Consider the following 20,853-nt stretch of genomic DNA (forward strand, 5'->3'; position numbering starts at 1 on the left):
AAGTCCAGCCTGAGTGCAGTTTCACAATGAATACATTTGTGCCCTCTTGTGAGAACACAATGTCATGACAGTATTGATTGGGAACAGTCCCCAAGGTTTCACTGAGCCAAGAGGGTTCCTGAGCCTTGGGACCACCTTAAAACTGCTTTATGAAACAGATGTGTCGTAACACAGATGTGAAGTAGAGCTGTCACGCAGTATCATTTCACATCTCTACATATTCACTTGTAACCTTCTTAAAAAAAAAGCCTGAATCTTTGACTTCAATCTCAACGTACAAGGCTTTTTAAACCGGTATTTTTATCAACAGAATTTAATCTTAAGTGATTTAGAAGCCGAGCCGTCCTTCTCCTGAGGCCTGCTGCGGCTATTCATGACAGACCAGCTTAACACGTTTCCAAAAATATGAGTGTGGCCACCTCCCTCCTCCAAATGCAAATTGTTTCTCAGGACAAACCCGTGTCACGGCGGCGCACAACACTTCTGCAAACACAATTTTTCAAAAGCAAACAGTGCACTCCTGAGAGACTGCGTGGAGAAGAGGCAGATGTGACTGCAGAGAAATTAATGGAGGATGAGGAGAAACACTCACCAGAGAGCAGCTGCCTCGAGGCTCCCCTCCACACTGACACATGAGACAGCCTGGGACCACAGTCATGTACAAGACCCCCCTCCAACACTCACCTAGGACCCAAAATATACCCCCATCACCCCCGCCCTCTCATTTTACCCCAGATACAAATTTATACCCCCTGACTGTGGTACTGTGAGCTCCAAAGGCTTCAGGCCTACAGAGAATAGCAGCAGTGTAATATAGGTCACATCCACAGCAGCTTGATTACAGCGCTGACTGAAAGGGTCACATAAAGTTATCTTTATTGAATATGTTCAGATTGACAGTACAAAAACAGAAATGTCATCTGAACAATACAAAATATGGCCTGTGGAGCAATTCTGGGTCCACAGTGGTACATTATATACAAAAAAAATCCTTTGTCATCAAAAACTACACACAAAACCTTTCAGGAAATACACTCATTGTCTATCATTCCCAGAGCTGAGACCCATGCTAGTTAGCTTAGCACATCGAATGCTAGTGGATGGGAAGTGTTAGCACTCGCCCTTCAAGATCATGAGATCACTAAAGAAACAATCACTTTGACAGGATTCTAGTTGTGTGCTTGTGCTGGCACCAAAAGAGGACAGTGTGTTAGTACAAACAAGCTAGCAGGCTAGGAAGCTAAATAACGTGCCACTGCTGATTCAGCAGGGTTCCATGAGATTCCGCATGTCCAGATACCAAATAACACACAAAATCAGCCTCTACCTCAGGCTAATGAGTGCATATTCATCTTTTACAAAATTCCAAAAGCTGGCTCCATATGTTGGTGTCTGACGGAGGTACGCTAACACCTACCTCCCACTCCTATTCACTGTGCTAAGCTAACTAGCGTGGGTCTCTAAGGTTTAAGGACAAGAGCATTTCTCCCTCCAAAATTAGCATGTTTCTTTAACATCTTCAAATCAAGTCATCACTTTAATCTTTAAAACTTCATGGTTGGCGGATAACAAAGATTCATCAAGTGAGCTAAAGTGTTGAAAATACCGCATCACTCTTGAATCTTGAATCTCTTGAATCTTGAATGTCACCGTTCACGGAACGAGGCCACACAGGGTCAAAACCACAGTTCAAAATCTGACCTTTAAAAACTCTCATTGGACAACAATTTATATCTTGTAGCATCCAAGAAAACTATTCGGTTCCTTCTCTCAATGCCCCATAAAAACATCTCTCTAAGGCCAAAATTGATTGCAATTTGTTCGAGGTAAAGTGCTTTCCAAACAGCGTGGAACTACAAGACAATTTAAGATTTTTCATCTGAGACGAAATAAGGATGTTCAGCTCTTCGCAACAACCGGGGTTAAGATGAGCGGAGAGGTGTTCTTCCCGTCCTGGACGAGGCAGGGGCTGAAGATGGGGTACAAACTCTCATTAAAGGTATCGGCAAAGGAGAAGAGATGCAGACGCGCCTTCACGTCGTAGAACGAGATCTGGCCTCCTTCATAATCCAGGAAGATTCCTACTTTACTGGGTTGTGATGGCAGCATTAGAGGCAGCCGGGATGATGCCAGAGCTTTCACCTCGCCGTTCTTCAGCCACAGGCACCAGTATCCCCCACCAGGACTCAGCTTGATCTCACCCTTGCGGCGGGCCGAGGCGCTGGCCATGCCCAACGTCCAGGCCGTTTTGCGCCCCACGTCCACCTCCCAGTAGTGTCGTCCCGAGCTGAGACCCTCTCTCCCCAGGACGAAGAGGGCGGGGCTAAAGCGTTTTGGGCCTTCAGAGTGGGATGATTTGCGCTCTTCATATCTCACCTGGCGACCGTCATCGGACACAAGCAGGTTCCTCTGGGCAGTGCCAGGGTCCAAAATCACCTCACCTGGGAGAGCAGAGCAGAACTATGAGGATGACAGAAATACACAGATGAATGCCAGTAAATCAAATATACCCTAACCCTAGAAGTGAAGGTGCTGTTGTGACAGGACTCACTAATGTACTCAAATTTGGCACAGACGTCCACTGACATTCAAGGACAAACTGAAAATATTTTGATGACCGAAGGTCAGAGGTCCAGGTCACTTTTACCTCACGTGAACGCGACATCCATCCTATCCTTGTTAATACCATATCTGTGAACCTAAGCTTGGCACATGGCAAATGACCAGATTTGACAAGATTTAGAGGTCAAAGGTCAAGGTCATTGTCACGTGTACGTGACATCTAACCTGTTCTCCTTAACACTATATCTCAAAAACGCTCAGAAGCCATTTCCTCAAATTTGGCATAAATGTCCACTGGGACTCAAGGTTGAGCTTTTTTGGTGGTCAAAGGTCAAGGTCACTGTGACAGGCACACTCTGCAGAGGTACACAACCACAGCGCGCTATTCCTAGAACTGAATGCAACAGCGCCAACTACAGTGAGTCCTACACGGAAGTGGCACCACCTGGTGGCCATCTGCGATAATTATACGTTCAACATTATTGCCTACCACTCTTCTAAAGTAGCTTGTCGTCAGTGTCACGCCAGCCACGAGTGAGGTGGCAAACTTGTTACTCACTTGAATAGTTCTGCACCTTCCGCAGCTCTGAAAGGAAGAGACAGAGAGAGTTAGAGTCGGAGCAGATGGCCGGCGTGGGCTGCAACCACGACGAGCTGTGAATGCTCCAGACATGTGCTGCTGTCAGTCAGCAGTCGGCGGATGAGCTGAGGCATCGACACTATCTCCATCTGTCCCGCTGTCTTGTATGTGTGAACGTGAGTGTCTGGAGGCAGACTGGTGCACTGATGAGTCACTTTTCTATTCCCGAGTGCTGAAGTAGACAGTGCTAATGATCCGCACATCCCCGGTTTGGGTTTTACACAGGAAGTGGATTACAGGGAGGTGATTGAATGTGCCTTTTTTAATGCAGTGACACAAAAAAAAGCATCTTATTTCAATAGATTTCACTTTACTAATTATGGTAATTTGTAATTTCTTATTTTTATAGTACTTTCGAGGATAAGTTTAAAAACTGTAACAACAGAATTCCCCTCCCCCGGGGATTAATAAAGTATTCTGATTCTGATTCTGATTGATATGTTGATTTTGTTAGTATTTATTGAAGTAAAAGCAGTTACAGAAGCAGCCAATATTACGGTGCTAATATTTAGTTAGCACTTAGACCGATGTCCTACCCATCCATCCATTTTCTACCGTTTATCCTGTTCAGGGTGGTGGGGGTGGAGCCTATCCCAGCAGCCTTCCCCCTGGACAGGTCACCAGTCCATGGCAGGGCCAACACATCTAGACAGACAACCATTGGCTCTCCCAGCCACGCCTACGGTCAATTTAGAGTCTGGATTAACCTGGTCCCTCTTGATGTCTTTGGACTGTGGAGGAAGCTGGAGTACCAGAGAGAACCCAGCAGGAACAGGGAGAACATGGAGACTCCACACAGAAAGACCCCGTGCTCCAGCCGGGGCTCCACCCTCAACCTTCTTGCTGGGGGCCACAGGGAGGACCACTGCTCCACCGTGCTGCCCTAGACTGATGACCAGAATTTAACATGCTAATTGCATGTGTTGGTTTAGATGTATCTGATAGAAAACAACCATTCAAAAAAAAGACAAATGATCTAAAAAATTGCCCAAGATTTTGTCAGTACTCTGCTGAAATGAGCTGAAACCTCCAGTTCGCTCATCTGAGACTCCGCTGGGACTGAAGGATGAAGGAAAATACTTTGGCAAGCCTTTGCCATTAATGCAGTGTCTCTGAAAGGCCTCACGGGAACTGCTACAAATCTGGTGAAGGTCACCGCCACCTCCTATGACTGACAAATCTGTGGTACAGCTTGAGGGATCTTCTTGAACCTGGGCACAAACGTCCGCTGGCACTTGAGGATGAATTGAAAACTGATAGGGGTCAAAGGTGAAAGCTAACGCAACCTCACGTCTATCCTATTTTGTCTGATGCCGTGTCTCAGACAAAGCCTGAAGAATTTACTTCAAATTTGACACAAATGTCCACTGGGACTCAAGGATGAGAAGCTTTTGGTGGTGAAGGGTCAAGGCCACTGTGGTGGGAGTCCACTGCAGGAGTATACAAACCCTGTTCGTTGTTTTCCAGCTGGATTTGAGGAAATCCTCAGCAAGTTTTGGTACTTGTTCATGGATTCTGTCTCATATTAAATGTTTCTTTGGTTTTTGCTCAACTTTTACTCAATCATTTATATCCAAGCGTTGATCTTATAACATGGCCCTTTATTTAGCATGACAGGCTTTCACTCTTACCTTTCCCATACAGCCTCTTAAGCTCCTCCTGAAACTTGTCAACGAGGCTGCTGACGGACGAGCGGATGGTTCCCAGGTAGAGGTCGGTGCTGATGCTGACCGCCGACCAATCGGTGGGCTCGGGTAGAGGCGGCAGCGTGTTCAGGTTCTACCAGGACCGGAAGTTAAAGGTCAAAATGGGATAAAATGAACGTGTATGAAGAAGAACACTAACCACCCTCGAGCGGGGAGCTAAAATGGGAGAAGCTCAGTGCCGTCTTGTGAATTCCTTATTGGTTCAAATCTGTGGCAGGTTTGGCAATGAATTCTAAAAGCACTGAGATGATTCATGTGGACGGAGACCAGGGGATGTTTGTGTATCTGCGAACTACAATGAGTCACACTCGTAGCTTTGATCCTGCAAATACTGCGTTCAGGTACATGAAGCTATTACTTCCCTTCTGCCAGGCAAAAAAATAAAAAAATAAAAAAACACCCCAAGCCACTTCAAAGATGTTCTTTTTTATGGGAGAATCGACATGGGACGAACGCACGAGGGACCGACCCACAACAGCTGTTCACATAGAGGCATTTGATGATGTCAGAAGTAGACTTAATACTCATAATAATGTTGATTAGAAATATAGAGAGATTTGTGAATGCGTATTGTTCCCTCCTGGATATGCCGGTGCTTAATCAGTGGCTGTTTTCTGTAAGTAATTGATGAGTGAACTAATTATGTCACAGGGGCTTTCCTCGTCAAAATGAGCTCATCCGTGTGTCCCAAATACATATCAAGTATGTTTTGCAGAAGTGAAACTACTATATATGCAGGTAATGCAGCTGCTTTGAGACCCGCAAACTTCCATCTCCGCCATAACTGGATCAGCAACTTTGCATAACCGCCACCACGAAACCCAAAGAACTACCTTGGTAGAGGAGTGTTCAGCTCGGTTCTACCTGTAAGAAGACCACTTTGTCCTTGGTCTGTGCGAAGGCATCCAGCTCATTGCTGCGCCTCCTGAGCTGACTCAGTTCATTCTCCAAGCCTCGAGCTAACTCCTGCGCGTGGCGCTCAGCCTCCTGCTGCCTGGTGCCGATCAGCTCCACCAGCTCTGCTTGGCTCTGCTCCACCAGGCGCTGCAGCTCGGCATAAACCTGCCAGCTGTCCTCCAGCTCCTTCTGAGCGCTGGTCTACCAAAGGGGCCACAGGAGGAGAGTTTAGGTGGGGAAAAGTCAGTTAAGCTCAACTTCAGAGGAGTCAAAGTCATTCAGCATCAACTGGAATTGGAAATACATCATATTTGTTGGTTATGTAATTCTGCAGACTTGGGAGCAGAGTTCAGCTGTTCCATCCTCCCGTGGTTCTCTGAAGAACTCCTGTCACCTTCCCTTGAGCCTAGAAGAAGTTAAGAACAAAAAGCCTCTAACAGCCAAAAGGGAAGGACAAAAGGTAGGAGCTGCAGGTTTGCGTTACACTGAAGGTTGCACTACAGCGAACTTGTATGGTCGCTAAGGTCTCCAACTTTTTGGTAAATATGCTTTTTGTCCTGCGACCCATGCTAGTTAGCTTAGCACAATGAATGGTAGAGTAATTTTGGAATCAGCCCAGTCAAGGGAACCAAACGTTTGTTGAGGACGAGAAGAGCGACTGCTGCTACTCATCACGAGGATGATTCATCACGATGAATCTTTCCAGCACCACCAGTCCACCAACAGACTACCCCCCCCACACCAGACCATTACGTGGCACAGGAAACCACCAGTAGTTACATCTTAAATGTTTCAACGCTGTTTACTCTTTATGTTTTCATCTCAAAGTTTGTCTATGACATGAACCCACATGCCCACACACAGTCAGATGTTTACACAGTAAACACACACACACACACACACACACACACACAAAGACTTGCACAGCCTGGTAACCGAATCCTCTTTGTATTCTTGCAGGTAGATAAAAATGTCATCTAGAGGGAGTCAGCGATGACCTGGGACATTTGTTCATCACCGCTGTAGTCAGTTTTTTAATACAAATACATGTATATGAACAAAAGTAAACATTTGTGTTGTAGGCGAGTTTTGACACGAGGCTGTGAGGAGGAACTGGGTGTGGGAAACTAAATGTAAATGTGGAGACTGGTCACACCAGTCGGGCGACTGCAGATGTGGATCTAAAGAGCCTGCGGCTGAGAAGGGCAACATGTTGGCCAAAGGGGTTTCGATTTTCAAGGAAACGGGAGGTAAATCTGACGTTAGATTGGCGGAAAGACGAGTTTGTAACAGGGATCGTGTCTAGGAATGCAGCTTAAAGTGCACGTTAGGGTATATGCTCATTACTAAGACTACATAAAAAAATAGTTGCCGAAAATAATGTTAGCCAGCCATGTATATTTTGCTTGAAGCTAATAAGTATTGACAGCTAACAACAGCTTCAGGGTGACAGTTTGTTTTAGTTCAAATAAAAGTATATGACTGAATATAAGGCTGGATAAAAAAAGACAGGCTTGAGAGTTTGAAAACTGACATTTCTGGATAGTTTTCTTGTTGTTGTTAGCCATCAGTCTCCATTAGCTTCAAGCTAAATTTTGACTGTTTCTGCATCTTGGAGTCACAAAGTCGTAACGAAGGCGGTAAAACGCTGTTATGTGTTCCAGCTAACCTTGATAATCTTGATGGATTGTTTGATTTCATCCAGCTTCTTGGCTCTCTCCTTGATCAGCTGTTTCAGTTCAGACCTTTTCTTTCCCAGGATACTCTATAAGGGGGACAGGAGTCAGATCAGGATTGTCTTCCCAATCCCATGAAGTGCTCATACGTGACTATAACAGACCATCTTCTTCTTCCATTCGTGGTCAGTGGATACGATGTCGTGGGATTTATGCCCCGCCTCAACGCAGGACTTGCAGATGCAGGTGTGGTCCGTACGGCAGTAGACCTCCAGCAGACGCTCGTGTTTCTTACAGATCTTCTCCTCCAGGTGGAATGTTGGTTCAATCAAACGGTGAGAAGTCAAAGACTTCACCTGGGAATTCACACATGGAAGAAGATGAATACAGACATGTCCGTGTTCCTCCACCAAAAGCCAATGGGATTGTCCCATGTGATTTACTGAAACAGTAAATCAAGATCATCTCAACTAATGAACCACTCTGATGATGCTGGAAGCCTAACTGCAATAGTAAGCAGTACAAAGCTAACGTTAGACTAACAAACCACACCATGACTTCAAAGTCACAACCACTAAGTTTCAGGCTTCTTCTGTTTTCACCCTGATGACCTTTAATGACCTCCACGACCTTTGTAGTCTCCTTTAGACTCTTGGTACTTATTAATTACCCTGAAAGTAAACCAAAAACTGACCTTTCTATGGTGCCTGAGGTGGGTCTCACAGAACGACCCCGGACAGTTCACACAAGACTTGTGGGCCTTTAACTTCCTCCCGATACAGGCATCACAGGGAACGTCCCCGGGTCGTGCAAACTGTCCAGTATCAGGCCCTGGTGAGCCCACTGCATCTGAGCTCAGATTCATCACGGACCCTCTGGAAGAACCACCAGCCCCCCCACCAGCTCCCCCAGCCACCATCAACCCTTGGAACTGGGAGGAGATTTCAGCCAGAACCCGGTTGACACTCATCTCTGGCTTTTTGGAGTAGCCTTTCTTGCACATGGGGCAAAGGTACTTCTTGCTGTGGTTCCAGTAGCCCTGCAAGCAGGCCTTGCAGAAGCTGTGACCACATGGGGTAGAGACTGGTTCCTGGAAGACCTCCAGGCAGATGGAGCAGCTGAACTGGTCCTCGGAGAGACCTCCCGGAGAGCCTAGAAGACAGATGCAGACTGCTGACTACGAAGAAAAGACCCCTCTGTACTCCTCAGTTTTGACAGGGAACATGGAAAGGTGTGGAACAAGCGGACCAGTCTCTCCACCTTTGGCTTCATCCGAACTGTTGTGGACACACCTTGCAGGCACATTGTACTGCAACACCAGCTGGTACAGCCTCAGTCAAAAGTTGCGTGCGTACAGAATAGAGTATAGCACCATCAAAATGATGATTTCCACAAGCGGAAACATTTGTCTTTTAACCGTTTCACATGAAATTTGATGGAAGTTCATCAAACGCTTCCATCAAATCACCACTAAAAGTATATCCAGGATCGAGAATTTGATCCAGACCGCACAGTCCTGGCAGTGTTCTATTGCCATCAAATCCCATCTGTTCTTGAGGTTTACCACAGCAGCGAGTTTCTGCTATTCTGAAGAGTATAAACCACAGTGACTCTCACCAGTCATTGTAATCGCTTGAATTAGACCACTGAGCGTCCCAGAGGGGAGGATACAAACATTATTAGTATAATGAGGTCATTCCATATGCTGACCTAGAAAACACTCTCTCACAAGACCTGTCAAACAAATCTGTGTCAAGCACACACTCAGTGGCCAATTTATCAGGTTCACCGCTGCAGTTTAAACCGTCAATCTTACTCTTACCTGCCTCAGAGGCTTTACTGTACAGAAATGGGGGCGGAGCCAAAAATGTGGTCCAGTTCTTAACAGAGTTTATGTTTCTATTTACATTTTATTTGCTTTCTGATATTTTCATAACACATCTCCTCCATTATTGCTGATTTTTGAAAATGAGAGAAGGAAGTGTTGAGGGTGTATCTCTGATGCACCAGTGGGTCATTTTATATTCTGCAATGATGGAGTCGGCAACAGTGAGACTGGGAGGGCTGAGCATGGAGGCAAAAGTGACTTAATCTGGCTTAATCTGAACATATTCCCTTTGATAAATACCACCACATACCTAAAGGTGAGTGCGGATGCCCTAAAATCCCGTAGTTCCCTCTGCTTCCCTGCCAAAATGTGAGTTTTTAAGTCGTAAACAGTGCGTTATTGGTCAGTTTCACAATTCAGTATATTTTTATTTTTAAAGAGGTGGCGCTTGAATAATTCACCAATCAGTCAAAAGAAAGAAAAATCATCAATCTATATTTTGATAATCACTCATTCCAAGCAGTAGTGTCAAACATTTGGTGATTCTAGACGCTTTTTGGCTGATTTATAGCAGAAATTGAATTTTGGGGGGGGGGGGAGCCTCATGTTTTGGAGTCCTGAGCAATGGTGATGAGCATCCATCACATTTCCTTGATGTTTTATAAACAATCACTAGTTAAGAAACTCGTTAACAGCCCTTTCGCTTTGTGCTGTAAATCTTTTTTCACAACTACAGAACACAAAACCTTTTCACGGCAAACAGGAAGTTGATCTCAACGCGTCATTCTCTCCAGGGCTGAGCAGGAATGTGAGGAATGCGGCGAGGCCAGACCTTCTACCTCCCCGACCTGCTTCGGCTTTATCAGAAAACAACCACAGCAACTCCACAAACTCACCGTGTTCATTTGCCTCCAGACGCTCAACTCAAACCTCCTGACCTCCAGCCGCCACCGATACCACGAGCCCAACAGTTTTAGCAGTTGTGAGCAATTTATAGAAAAAGTTGGATCTATTAACAACATGTGAGAGGCTGACAGAACCGGAGCATCACATCACAACATATATAACCCTAACATCAATGCAAATAGGAAAGTTAATTAATAATAAGATAAACCCTTCACTTCATCTACATTTAAAAACACACTGGTAATACATGTGTACACGACATTTCTCATGGTTGAACAGCTCCACACCATCTTTTGAGATTTTTTAATCGGCCTATTGAAAATCTGCACGCGTCACTGATGCACTTGCGTCCCATTTCTGAGGAACAAATTTGTTTCCTTCCATCACGTAACTGTAATGTAAAGATCGAAGACTCTGAACTGAAAGTATTCACCGGAGTTTTGTCTAAATGTGACTTTAACTCTATCTTTTCTCAGCAACATCGTCACAAAAACTTATATTCAGAGGAGATCAACCCTGAGGTACAAATTGGTGAACTTACTCTGCATCTTGTTCTCTGACGTGACACTCCAGTCCTTCACTTCATGTACTTAGACACGAATCACACTCCAACAGGTGTTACACTCTTCCTGAAACCAGGGAAGGCCCCGCCCCCCTTCCCATGTCGTGTTTCAGACACACCCAGGTTTCAAAAATACACACTCCTTTTGTTATCACGCCTCCACGGCTCGTTATGCAAAACCCTGGACTGACCAACAGGTGTGTTTAGTTGAACAGGGAGCTGCCTGATACCAGCCTGAGCCCCACGAGAATGAGTGAGTACCGTCAAAGTTGTTAGTGACGAGTTCCACCACCCCTGGGCTGTAATCTGATCTTAATTGTTGAAATTATTGACATTTCTGGGATCAAACAACAAAAAAACAACTACCATATTCTTTCAAGTCAAATTACAAAAACAAAATGCAACACTTTCCGTCCTCCACCATTGCATCAAGCTAACTAGCATGAGTCTCAGCTCCCTAATGCCCCTTTTTTAGTTCAAACAAATGAATAATGTTTTTATGAAACTTTCAACTAACAATCTGCCATCAACAAATCATCCTAGGGCATTTCATGGTAAGGATTTTTCAAAAGAAATAAAGAATTAAATATTTAAAGGTAGCATAAAGCAAAACAAATAAGATGCCAACCAAACAAAAAAGGGAGAGAACCAACCAACACATAATGGTCGGACACTTTTCATCATTTTCTTATAAGTAAGTCTTGATTTTTTAATAGTATTAAAAGAACCAAAGACAATGATTTTCTAAATAAAAATAATAATAAAAAACACCTGCAGAACAGAACGGTGCATAACCAAAGTCCAAATTTACCTGAAAAAAAAAATGTTATATTGATGAAATAATTCAGTAAAATCTTTAGCCAAAATGCTCTTCAACTGCAGGAGAGTTGCCAGATGTTGGATTAGCCGTAGGAATGGCAGATAAAAGTGAGGCTTCATGCTGTCATCGGTCTCAGATACCGTCGGACCGACGAAGGAGCAAGACGAGGGTCAGTATAGGTTCAGCATCTCGACGCTGGTCCAAGCTGAAAGACCAAAAGTGTCTGAAGCCATGCTGAGGGGGCCAGTTTCCTGATGGACAGCTAAGCTAACGGTTGCAAACGAACAATAGCAGTCGCTCAAGTTAGCAACTTTAGGCTCTGACAGGTTTATGTTGTTTTTGTTGGTGTGTGACATCATCACCAAATGTATCAGGAGATCAACCCCACGAATTATCTGTCTTATTGCCTGATTATTCCAACTCTGTTTATGATGATGGCCATTGATTATCCATCCATCCATCCATCCATCCATCCATCCATCCATCCATTTTCTCCCACTTATCCTGTTGGGTCATGGGGGGGGTGGAGTCTATCCCAGCAGCCTTCAGGACCAACACATAGAGACAGACAACCATTCACATGTAATTAATTATATATTTTGTCATATATTCTAATTAATCTAAAGAAGCAACATGAAAACAATCATGTTGAATGGTTTGAGAGGGTACCAAATCCCACATAAGGTGCTAACACTTCCCATCTTCCACCATTCATTGTGCTAAGCTAACCAGCACAATTCTATATTGCAGCACAGGGAAGAGATGGGTTTCTGTCCTCCCGTCTGTCCGTGGCCACAATGGACAGTAAGAAACTACCTAAAAGTTGCGGTGTTCTTTTGACACCGTGAAAGTTTACCTGACTATAAAACTATCCTGCTACATCAAACTGAGAAGCATAGAGGACCTCGGTAAAAAAAAAAAAAAAAAGGCACATCAATTGCGTTCTGTAGGTGAAGACAGAACATAATCAGCTAGGTGATAAATGACGAAGCGGTTAAGCGATTAAAAACGTCCTCACCTGTACAGATGGAAACATCTTGGCTGACTTCATGGTAAATCACTCGTTTTTTCATCAATCACCTTCCAACTCACAAAATTGAAAAAAAGGTTTTTGCATAAATGAAAGGGGTGTTGGAGGAAAACTCAGCTGAATAAAAATGAGATATGTACCTGATGAAGGTCGGGGCGAGAGAGGGAGCATCGTAAACTCATAAATATTCCAGCGGTAAATCATCCAGCTGCTCCTGTCCTGGAGAAACGGACATTAAGATGTCATACAAAACTGTCAGGCCCTTGGCTTTAATTAAGTTGGGTTTTTTTTAACTGTTTTGCAACTTTGTTTTGATATAAAGTTTTCCCCAGATTCACTGAGGCAACACACCACACCGAATGATGGAGAGAGGAAGAGCGAGATGCCTCAGCACTTGGGAGTTTCACATGATGCTAATGTGACACTGCTAGCTTGCTAGTTTTTATATTTTCAACAGTAGTTTAGCGTACTAGCAAGAACGCTTGCCAGTTAGCACTTACAGCAAATGATGAGACTTACACGGGTATTTGGCTTTAAACCAAAGTTTTGGACATTTATTGTTGTGTTGCTTGTACGACAGTAAAACACTGACAAGAAGCTAAAGCTGGGTGGCACGGTGGTGCAGTGGTCAGCACTGTCGCCTCACATCAAGAAGGTTGTGGGTTCGAGTCCCGGCTGGAGCACGGGGTCTTTCTGTGTGGAGTCTGCATGGTCTCCCTGTAGGTTCTCTCCGGTGCTCCTGCTTCTTCCCACAGTCCAAAGACATCAAGAGGGGACCAGGTTAATCCAGACTCTAAACTGACCGTAGGTGTGAATGTGAGTGTGAATGGTTGTTTGTCCTCTATGTGTTGGCCCTGCCATGGACTGGTGACCTGTCCAGGGTGAACCCCGCCTCTCGCCCGTATCCGCTGGGATAGGCTCCAGCCCCCCCGCGACCCTTAGACAATGGATGGATGGATGGAAGCTAGCTCCCAGCTGCTCCCTGCCACCTCAGCATTCAAGTCCCTTGGTTCTTGGTTATCTTAATTGTAGGCACTGTGGTTTTTCCCGTGATGTTTTCAGTCCAAAATGGTGCCTTAAAACCACCAGTTTCTCCTCTCGACTTATATACTCTTTGGTAAAGCCAGTGGAATAGATGAATAGGATTTTACACTTAAAATAAATATATTGAAAGCTAATGGTGGTGTTTGAACTGCCTGAAAATAAACTCGGTGGCATTTTCTTGTTCATGTGAGTTTGCAGCTGCAGCAGCAGCAGCTTTGTTTCAAGCTGCAACCCTTCTCTTCCACCACTAGTGGGCAGTGTTGGGCTTCAACTGAGGTACCACCAGCCTACTTAACATTTCTGATGTATTTGTACTCTACACTGTACTTGTACGAGAACAGAAATGACTAACGTGGAACTCCATACAGTCACAAAGCAATTAGTGTGATGCTGCTGACTAATCCTGGGCTCCTGCCTCCCAACACTCCCTCAGGTCTGGATCTTCAAGGCGTATTCGATCCCCTCTACCTTCCTGCAAACGTCACTGCATCTCTATTTATCTGCATATTATTGATTGTCCTCTGTGTTGTGTTTGTCTTATTCCATCACTACTAATTAATTGTAAAATCAAACTCACATGGATTTTGGATAAAACACATGGATGACCCTAGTTTATTGTCTCTCACAGCTGTGAAGGAAATTTAAACAAAAGACACATTTGTTTCAGGAAACGTGTTTTTTAACGGTCCAATATTTTCTGTTATGATGTGGGGAATCAATGGACATCCATGGAAAACATTCTGGTTTAAAGCTTTAGAACTGAATTAAAGTCAGGCTTGATTTTGGTTTATTTGCTTAGCTTCACCGAAGCCCTTGAATCATGGACGTGTTATTTGAACCCAGTGACATACAAAGGTAGACTAATATTGCTGTTTTACATGTCTGACGCTGGCACAGGGGGAAAACTGTAAAACCGCCACCAAGAGGGCTTCATGGATACAGAATAATAACAAAAAAAAAAAATCAAAACCCACTTATAAAGTTTGTGTTTTATCGCCACAAATAGGCCAATAGGATTGTTCCATGTGATTTTAGTTGAATCAGAAAATCAGCTCCGTGGTGAACAAAAGTTGCTGAGACTTACAGGTGAGTTCATCGAGATCATCTTCACTTACAGTGAAGCCTAAATTCGATTTTTAGCAGCACAAAGCTAACGTTATGCTAACGATATGAATGAATATTGAATATCACCACAACTAAGCTTGACGCTTCTTCTGTTTTCACCGTAATGATGTTAAATGTGCTCGACAGCCTCTGTAGTCTCCTTTGTTGGTGACCGAGTGTGGTATTTATGGATTATTTCATGTCCAGAGTAAAACATTAAAATATAATCAGCTCATGCTAACCAGGGACCTCATTTCAGGCATCTAACCAAAACCTGCTGACTCGTAGACGAGGAAGCCAGATGTCGAACATCGCTAACTAATTTACGTGTTTTAGAACTCACTCCTTAACCGTTCCAGTTCATGGAAAATATGTGCTCTGGTCCCAGATTGAACCTAGATTACTTCCGTAAATGTTCTTCTTTTGTCACAAGGCCCTTGATGGAAATGTGTCCAACACATGTCCAGATGAATACTGCTCAGCTGTGTCCAGCCAGCGGCGTAGGACAGTCGACAATTTGATACAAGATACCTCCAAATTGTAGTATTACCTGTCTTTGCTGCATATTTCTTCACAAACTGTGTATTAGCTTGTGGATATTCTGCCACAGATAGACGACCCTTCATGGTTGAGGTCTGTCCGTCTGTGTGTGTGAAAAACCTCCATCACATACTTGCAGGCTATTTTACATGATGTTCTTTTAATAAATAATGTACTATTCTGTAGCAGAGCCCTTCAGAGCCTCCTCCTGAGTTGTTGGGGGGGGGGGGGGGGCTGGAGAATACAACATGTCCACGAGGGTCCTCACAAGGATACAAGCATGGGACTGTGAGTCTTCTTACAATATGCAGTGTTTCCCTACAGCAAAGCTACTGCAGAGATTGTGTCACATGATGTTACGGAGCTGCGATTTCTTAGAGTAGAGGATTTCTGCTTTCTCTCTCTGTCGCAGTGTCAGTAAAGGTAAATGTATTCCTCCTCCCCCTCTCTTCCTCTCTCTCTCTCACTGTTTTCTTTAACCATCTTTTCTTTTTTTTAACCGATCCGCTGGTCTTTTCTTTTTGCTCCCCCCTTTTGTTCTCCCTCTGTTTTATTTTCCATAACCCTATCCAACTGTTCTCTTTCAGGTTTAAAAATAGAAGCTTCTCTTTGCTATTTCTCTCACTCTTTCTCGCCGTTGCCTCCCTGCCAGAAGCTGCTCCGCTGTTTTTTTTCTTCAAACTCCCTCACTCGCATCTTTCTCTTTCATGCTTTAATTTGTAGAACACTTGCAAAGATGCAGCTTCAGGTTCCCCGTTTGTCTGCAGCTTCCTCTTCTGTTTCTGACACAACACCCAAATAACACTGAGCTCTTCTTCACCGTGTAGTTGAGTCGCATCCCAGCATGTTGCTTCCTCCTCCCTCTACGCCACCTTCCTCCTTCCTCCTCATGCTCTCTGGCTTCCCAGACAGGCTATCGGTGCTCTCGCCTCCTCGGGGAGCGCTCATGAGCGTCATTGATAGTCAGTGTCCCATTCTGGATGTCAGCGATAACCCCCCTTGCACCTTGGTAACCAGAGAACAACAGCTGGAATTACGGGATCTGATCATATAGCATTTCTCCATAGGCTCCACAGGAAGTGTTGCTGCCGCATTAGCACTAAACACTGAGACCTAACACTGATCCCCGTTGGGATATCCTCCAGGGAGCTCAGGAGCTGGGGCGGTGATCCTGAGAGTCCTGGGTACTTCGTTAAAGTGTGCGCTTGCGGAAGCCTCGTGTGCGGGTCTGCTCGTTGGCGGTACTTCTGATAGCCAGTGGTTATGTAACGTATCGGTGCAGGCTGAGGGAGCGCGTCCCTCCAGGGGTTGTTGTGGTATAGCTGATTTGTACTGATCAATGATGAAATTCCGATACTTCCGATCCCGACAAATCCAGGATCAATTCCCATATTTAAAGGTCCAGTTGTCGAGCTGGTTGTGATTTATCATCGGCAGGGGCTGCGACCAGTCGCTACACCAGCGCTACGCTCCCTTGATCTGCGACCTAGAACCACTCATCTGCTGCTTGTTTTCTGCTGCTCTTTCCATTCACCTGCTCATCTGCTACTTATTTTAATTCGTCTGCTGCTTGTTTCATTTCTCACTGCTGCTTTGCTCTATCTGCCGCTTATTCCCATTAATTTACTCCCGTTTCTTTTTATGTGTTACTTATTACCATGTGTCTGCGACGTATTTTCTACTCACCGGCTACTTATTTCAACACCTCTGCTTATTTTTCATTTACCTGCTGCTTATTTGTATTTACCTCTACTTATGTAAATTAAAGAGCTTCTGATTTAAATTCATCTGTTCCTTAATTCTGGGGCTCTATTACTGGGTGTGCTGCTGTGTGTTTTCCCTCCAGTTATAGCTTGATTCTTTTACATACCTTTTGGCCCGTGATGGTTGTGATTGGCTGGCAGAGAGAGAGAGAAGAGGCGGAGCCAGACCCCGTTCCCGTGCTGGCGATCACAACATAACTCCAAATGGTATTTATTGAACCTTTAGACGTGATTCCGCCAGTTAATGACTTCTCTGTTTTATCTCCATATCAGGTAAATCCTTCTCATGCATCAGATGGCTTTTGTTGCTCTGGTGACACTCATGTGTGTCCTCCGACATTAAATCAAGCGCGCTCAGGCCGATGCAGGATTTTCTTTAAACCATATTCTGCTTAAGCCGCTTAAACATCTGAGCACAGTAGCACAGTTGACAACGGTTATCTCCTCGCCCTCCTGATGTGATCTGATCTAATCTGATGTCATCCGATCTGATCTTGTCTCTCCTCATCTTGTACGATTTGAAATATTCTCTGCATATGTCTTCATAAAGACACACTAGAGGACAAAAGCAACACGGCGTTTCTCGGCATCATATGAGACTTTGTCAGGCTAAAGATCATGAGCTCCGATAAACATGAGAAATCAGGAATCCTGAGAGGGGGGTCGCTCCAAATGACGCATTTTTAGATTCAGGGTTTAGTGCTGAAAAAGCGTATCACCGGCTGAGTTTAGCCAGAAGCTGTGGGATCAAATACCTCCATTTTCCAGGCCAGCTAATGGGGGACAATGTTGTGTTTTCATTATTTCTTATTGAAGCAACTTATCCAAACACAAAGACGTTGGGAGAATATTAACATTCTGCTCATGCCAGTGTTTGTGCCTGGTGGAGGGCTTCAACTAATAACATTTTAATCATAATCACACGCAATTCTGAAACAAACATGGAGGCAGATTTTTTCTGAGGAAACACCTGGGCTCGTGCTAGCTGTTGCTACAAGCTAATGCTCCATCGGTTTGGTGGATTTGGCCATTACAGGTTTTCCTGTTGCCTCCTCTTTTCACGTTGCAGGATTGTAGTTGTGAAAAACTCACCAACTTTTTGAGAAATGCACTCATTTGCCATCGTCCATAGAGACCGGCTGACATCTAGATAGCTTAGCACAATGAGTGGTAGCGTAAGCGAAGTAGTAGCATCCCTACAACAGAAGTAGTCAGGTACAGTTTTTTTCAGACATGATTTTTGCCTTCATTTGTATGACTAGACCCTCACGTTTGTTATGAAATATGAGGCAGTCTGAGATTTTGAGTCATTATCATTTTAGAATCCGATTAACTAGAACTACTAACCTGACTGGAAACAGCAAAAATATATGACAACCAGAAGAGTGGGTTTTTCTGCTCATGGTGGAGAGGATGAGGAAGGTCACCCTGGACTAACAGGATCCTGAACCTGTTTCTGGCAATCACTGGACCAACTACAGGTTTAGGTTTACCTGAGCAGGTGAGGTGATGCAAAGTTGACACTTCCCATCCAGTACCATTCATTATGCTAAGCTAATTAGCATGGGTCCCAGCTCCCTAGAAAAGTATCTCTTTCCTTCTCTCTGGGTCTTGTTCTGTCTTCCTCTAAAAGTTGGTGTTTGTAAAGAGCCTAAAATAATCCGATCCATGACGCTAAGATTGCTCCTTTATTGGACCCAACGTCAACCCTCCTGATCCCCCTTGGTGTATGTTTTCCAGGGCCTCCTACTGATTTGACCTACCCACCGTAACCTCACTTGCTCCCCTCAACACGACGCAGCATCACCTCGACTCTGGGCTCCCTCCTTGGACCAGCTGGAGGTCAGTTCAACCACATCCTCTACAGACCTCTTGACTGTTTGTACCCAACACTTACGAATGGCTTTAAGGCCCATTTATGCCCAAGGTTAAATACACATGAAGATGCGGATCGAGCCTTTTGTCCGTACTCTGCGTTCATTTTGTCCGTATTTCTGCACGTTTCCATGAGGCTTATGGATACAGACCAAACAGAGCAGTACCACTGGAAATCGTGGGGGCAGTGTTGCTATCACTACCTGATACATAAGTCTAGTGAGACACAAAGAACCAATAGCAATGGTGAAACACTTTGAGGAACGATGTACAAGTTGGTGAGAGAGCACCTGGCGAAGCAAGTTATCAAATTCCCCGGCAGACATGCGGAAGTATTCGAAATGACGCTCGTCGTCATTTTCTGTCATCGGCAGTTCTAGAGAAAAGAATTCTCTGTCCTCCTGTCATGATGTATGTACGGCCTCACCGACCACTGCCTCCTGCAACACTGCCTCTGCTTAAAATCACCATGTTTGTTTTTGAAATTGTTGTTGTCTTTCACTTTGACTGTGGGCTGCCCCCTGGTGGATGTACTGGTTAACCTCCCTGCCAACCCAAAGGACGCAAGGAAGTGTGTGAGCGGTGACGGCAACATTGTTTGAAAGGGACGCATACATTTTGGTTCGTACGTTGAGCATAAACGGGCCTTCAGAATCGTAGTCCCTGTTCTTGAAGCCACGTCCTTTTCCATGACAGGATATTGATCTCTGACTGGCAAACTGCCAAGACAAAAAACTGATCCTGCAGATGGAAAACAGATCTCCTCATGGGAGATCCCTAGTTAGAACTCGAGACTGAACTTTGGATTGATTATAACATTCAGTACGGTTGTTGGTGTCAGATATTAATGGACTAAATGACGTGTTGTCAAAGAATGTGTATTTATAACACCAAAGTACTGCACTGTTCTACCACCACACAGATGAAAAGGTGTAGTTCTACTTGACTTTTTGATCGGTATTTTTATGGGGCCATTGGCTACTTTACGTAATCTGTTAAAACGGATCTTTTCCTGGTTGGATCATTACAGCCTACCTGACCTCTCTGACCCCTGTGAGACATGCAGCCATCTGTGTCAAGGGGACACAAAGACAGATTCTTGTGTCCTACTTATCCTGTGTATAATTGACTGCTCCAAATTCCTCAATTCCAGCCCTGGAATGACGAAGGCGTGGTCTATCATGTCATCCTCTAACCGCTTTGAACTGGAGCAGCACCCAGTGGGGATCAGATTGGGACCAGCTCCTACGGGGACCCTGGCAGCGTCCCCTTAAGGCTCCAGGTCAGATGGATACTTGTGCGTGGAATGACTGTGTGAGACATTCAGATGGATTTATTTCATCTTCATCAGCTGTTTAAGTTCACCTTCCAGTAGACTTCAGGTTTTACATGTAACAAGTATGGATACGCGAGACGGGATGTTGACGGTTTAGTTTGCATTCAGGCCTGGAGGAGCACCTGAGCTAAAGTTTGATTTCCACTTTGCCAAAGTGAAGACCTCCTTAATCCACAGCAGAGTGGTAAACCTCCAGCTTTAATAATTTACTTTCTTTGCCGCTTTGTTCAACGCAAAATTGCTTGGTATCACCTTTTAAATTCCAGCTGAAATTTAAAAAAAAAAACAGCTTCTTAAACCTTTCAGTTCATATCCAACACCAAAAAAATGTTAAAAAAAAAAGTTTTGTATTTTTATATCATAACCCAATCTTTTTATCCCCCCCCCTGTAAAACCCTGACACATGCAACCAGTTTCAGGCACTAACATCCTGACATCGTCCCCCTGCGCCAGTAAACGTAGCCACACGCTAATCAAAGTGTGGGATCTTGATACTTAGCGGCAACGAATGAATCGTACGATGGAAGCAGGATATTTCTTGGCCAAAAATTCAGTAAATTGAGG

At 44.5% G+C, this 20,853-nt stretch overlaps 1 protein-coding gene across 1 annotated transcript; it reads right to left on the reverse strand.

The window, feature by feature from the left end:
• Positions 1-736: 736 nt before the first annotated feature.
• btr12 (bloodthirsty-related gene family, member 12) lies at positions 737-10,852 on the reverse strand. The gene is made up of 8 exons (XM_086197973.1): positions 10,757-10,852; positions 8,176-8,633; positions 7,646-7,837; positions 7,475-7,570; positions 5,773-6,006; positions 4,834-4,981; positions 3,122-3,148; positions 737-2,441 (listed from the first exon to the last, which is right to left on the reverse strand). The coding sequence occupies exons 1-8, from the start codon at positions 10,761-10,763 to the stop codon at positions 1,900-1,902; spliced, it is 1,704 nt and encodes a 567-aa protein (XP_086054099.1). The 5' UTR covers positions 10,764-10,852; the 3' UTR covers positions 737-1,899.
• Positions 10,853-20,853: the final 10,001 nt, after the last annotated feature.

The sequence above is a fragment of the Aulostomus chinensis genome, chromosome 24, assembly GCF_037954235.1.
Source record: "Aulostomus chinensis isolate RoL2024-O1b breed Wild chromosome 24, RoL_Achi_v1.0, whole genome shotgun sequence".
NCBI lineage: Eukaryota > Metazoa > Chordata > Actinopteri > Syngnathiformes > Aulostomidae > Aulostomus > Aulostomus chinensis.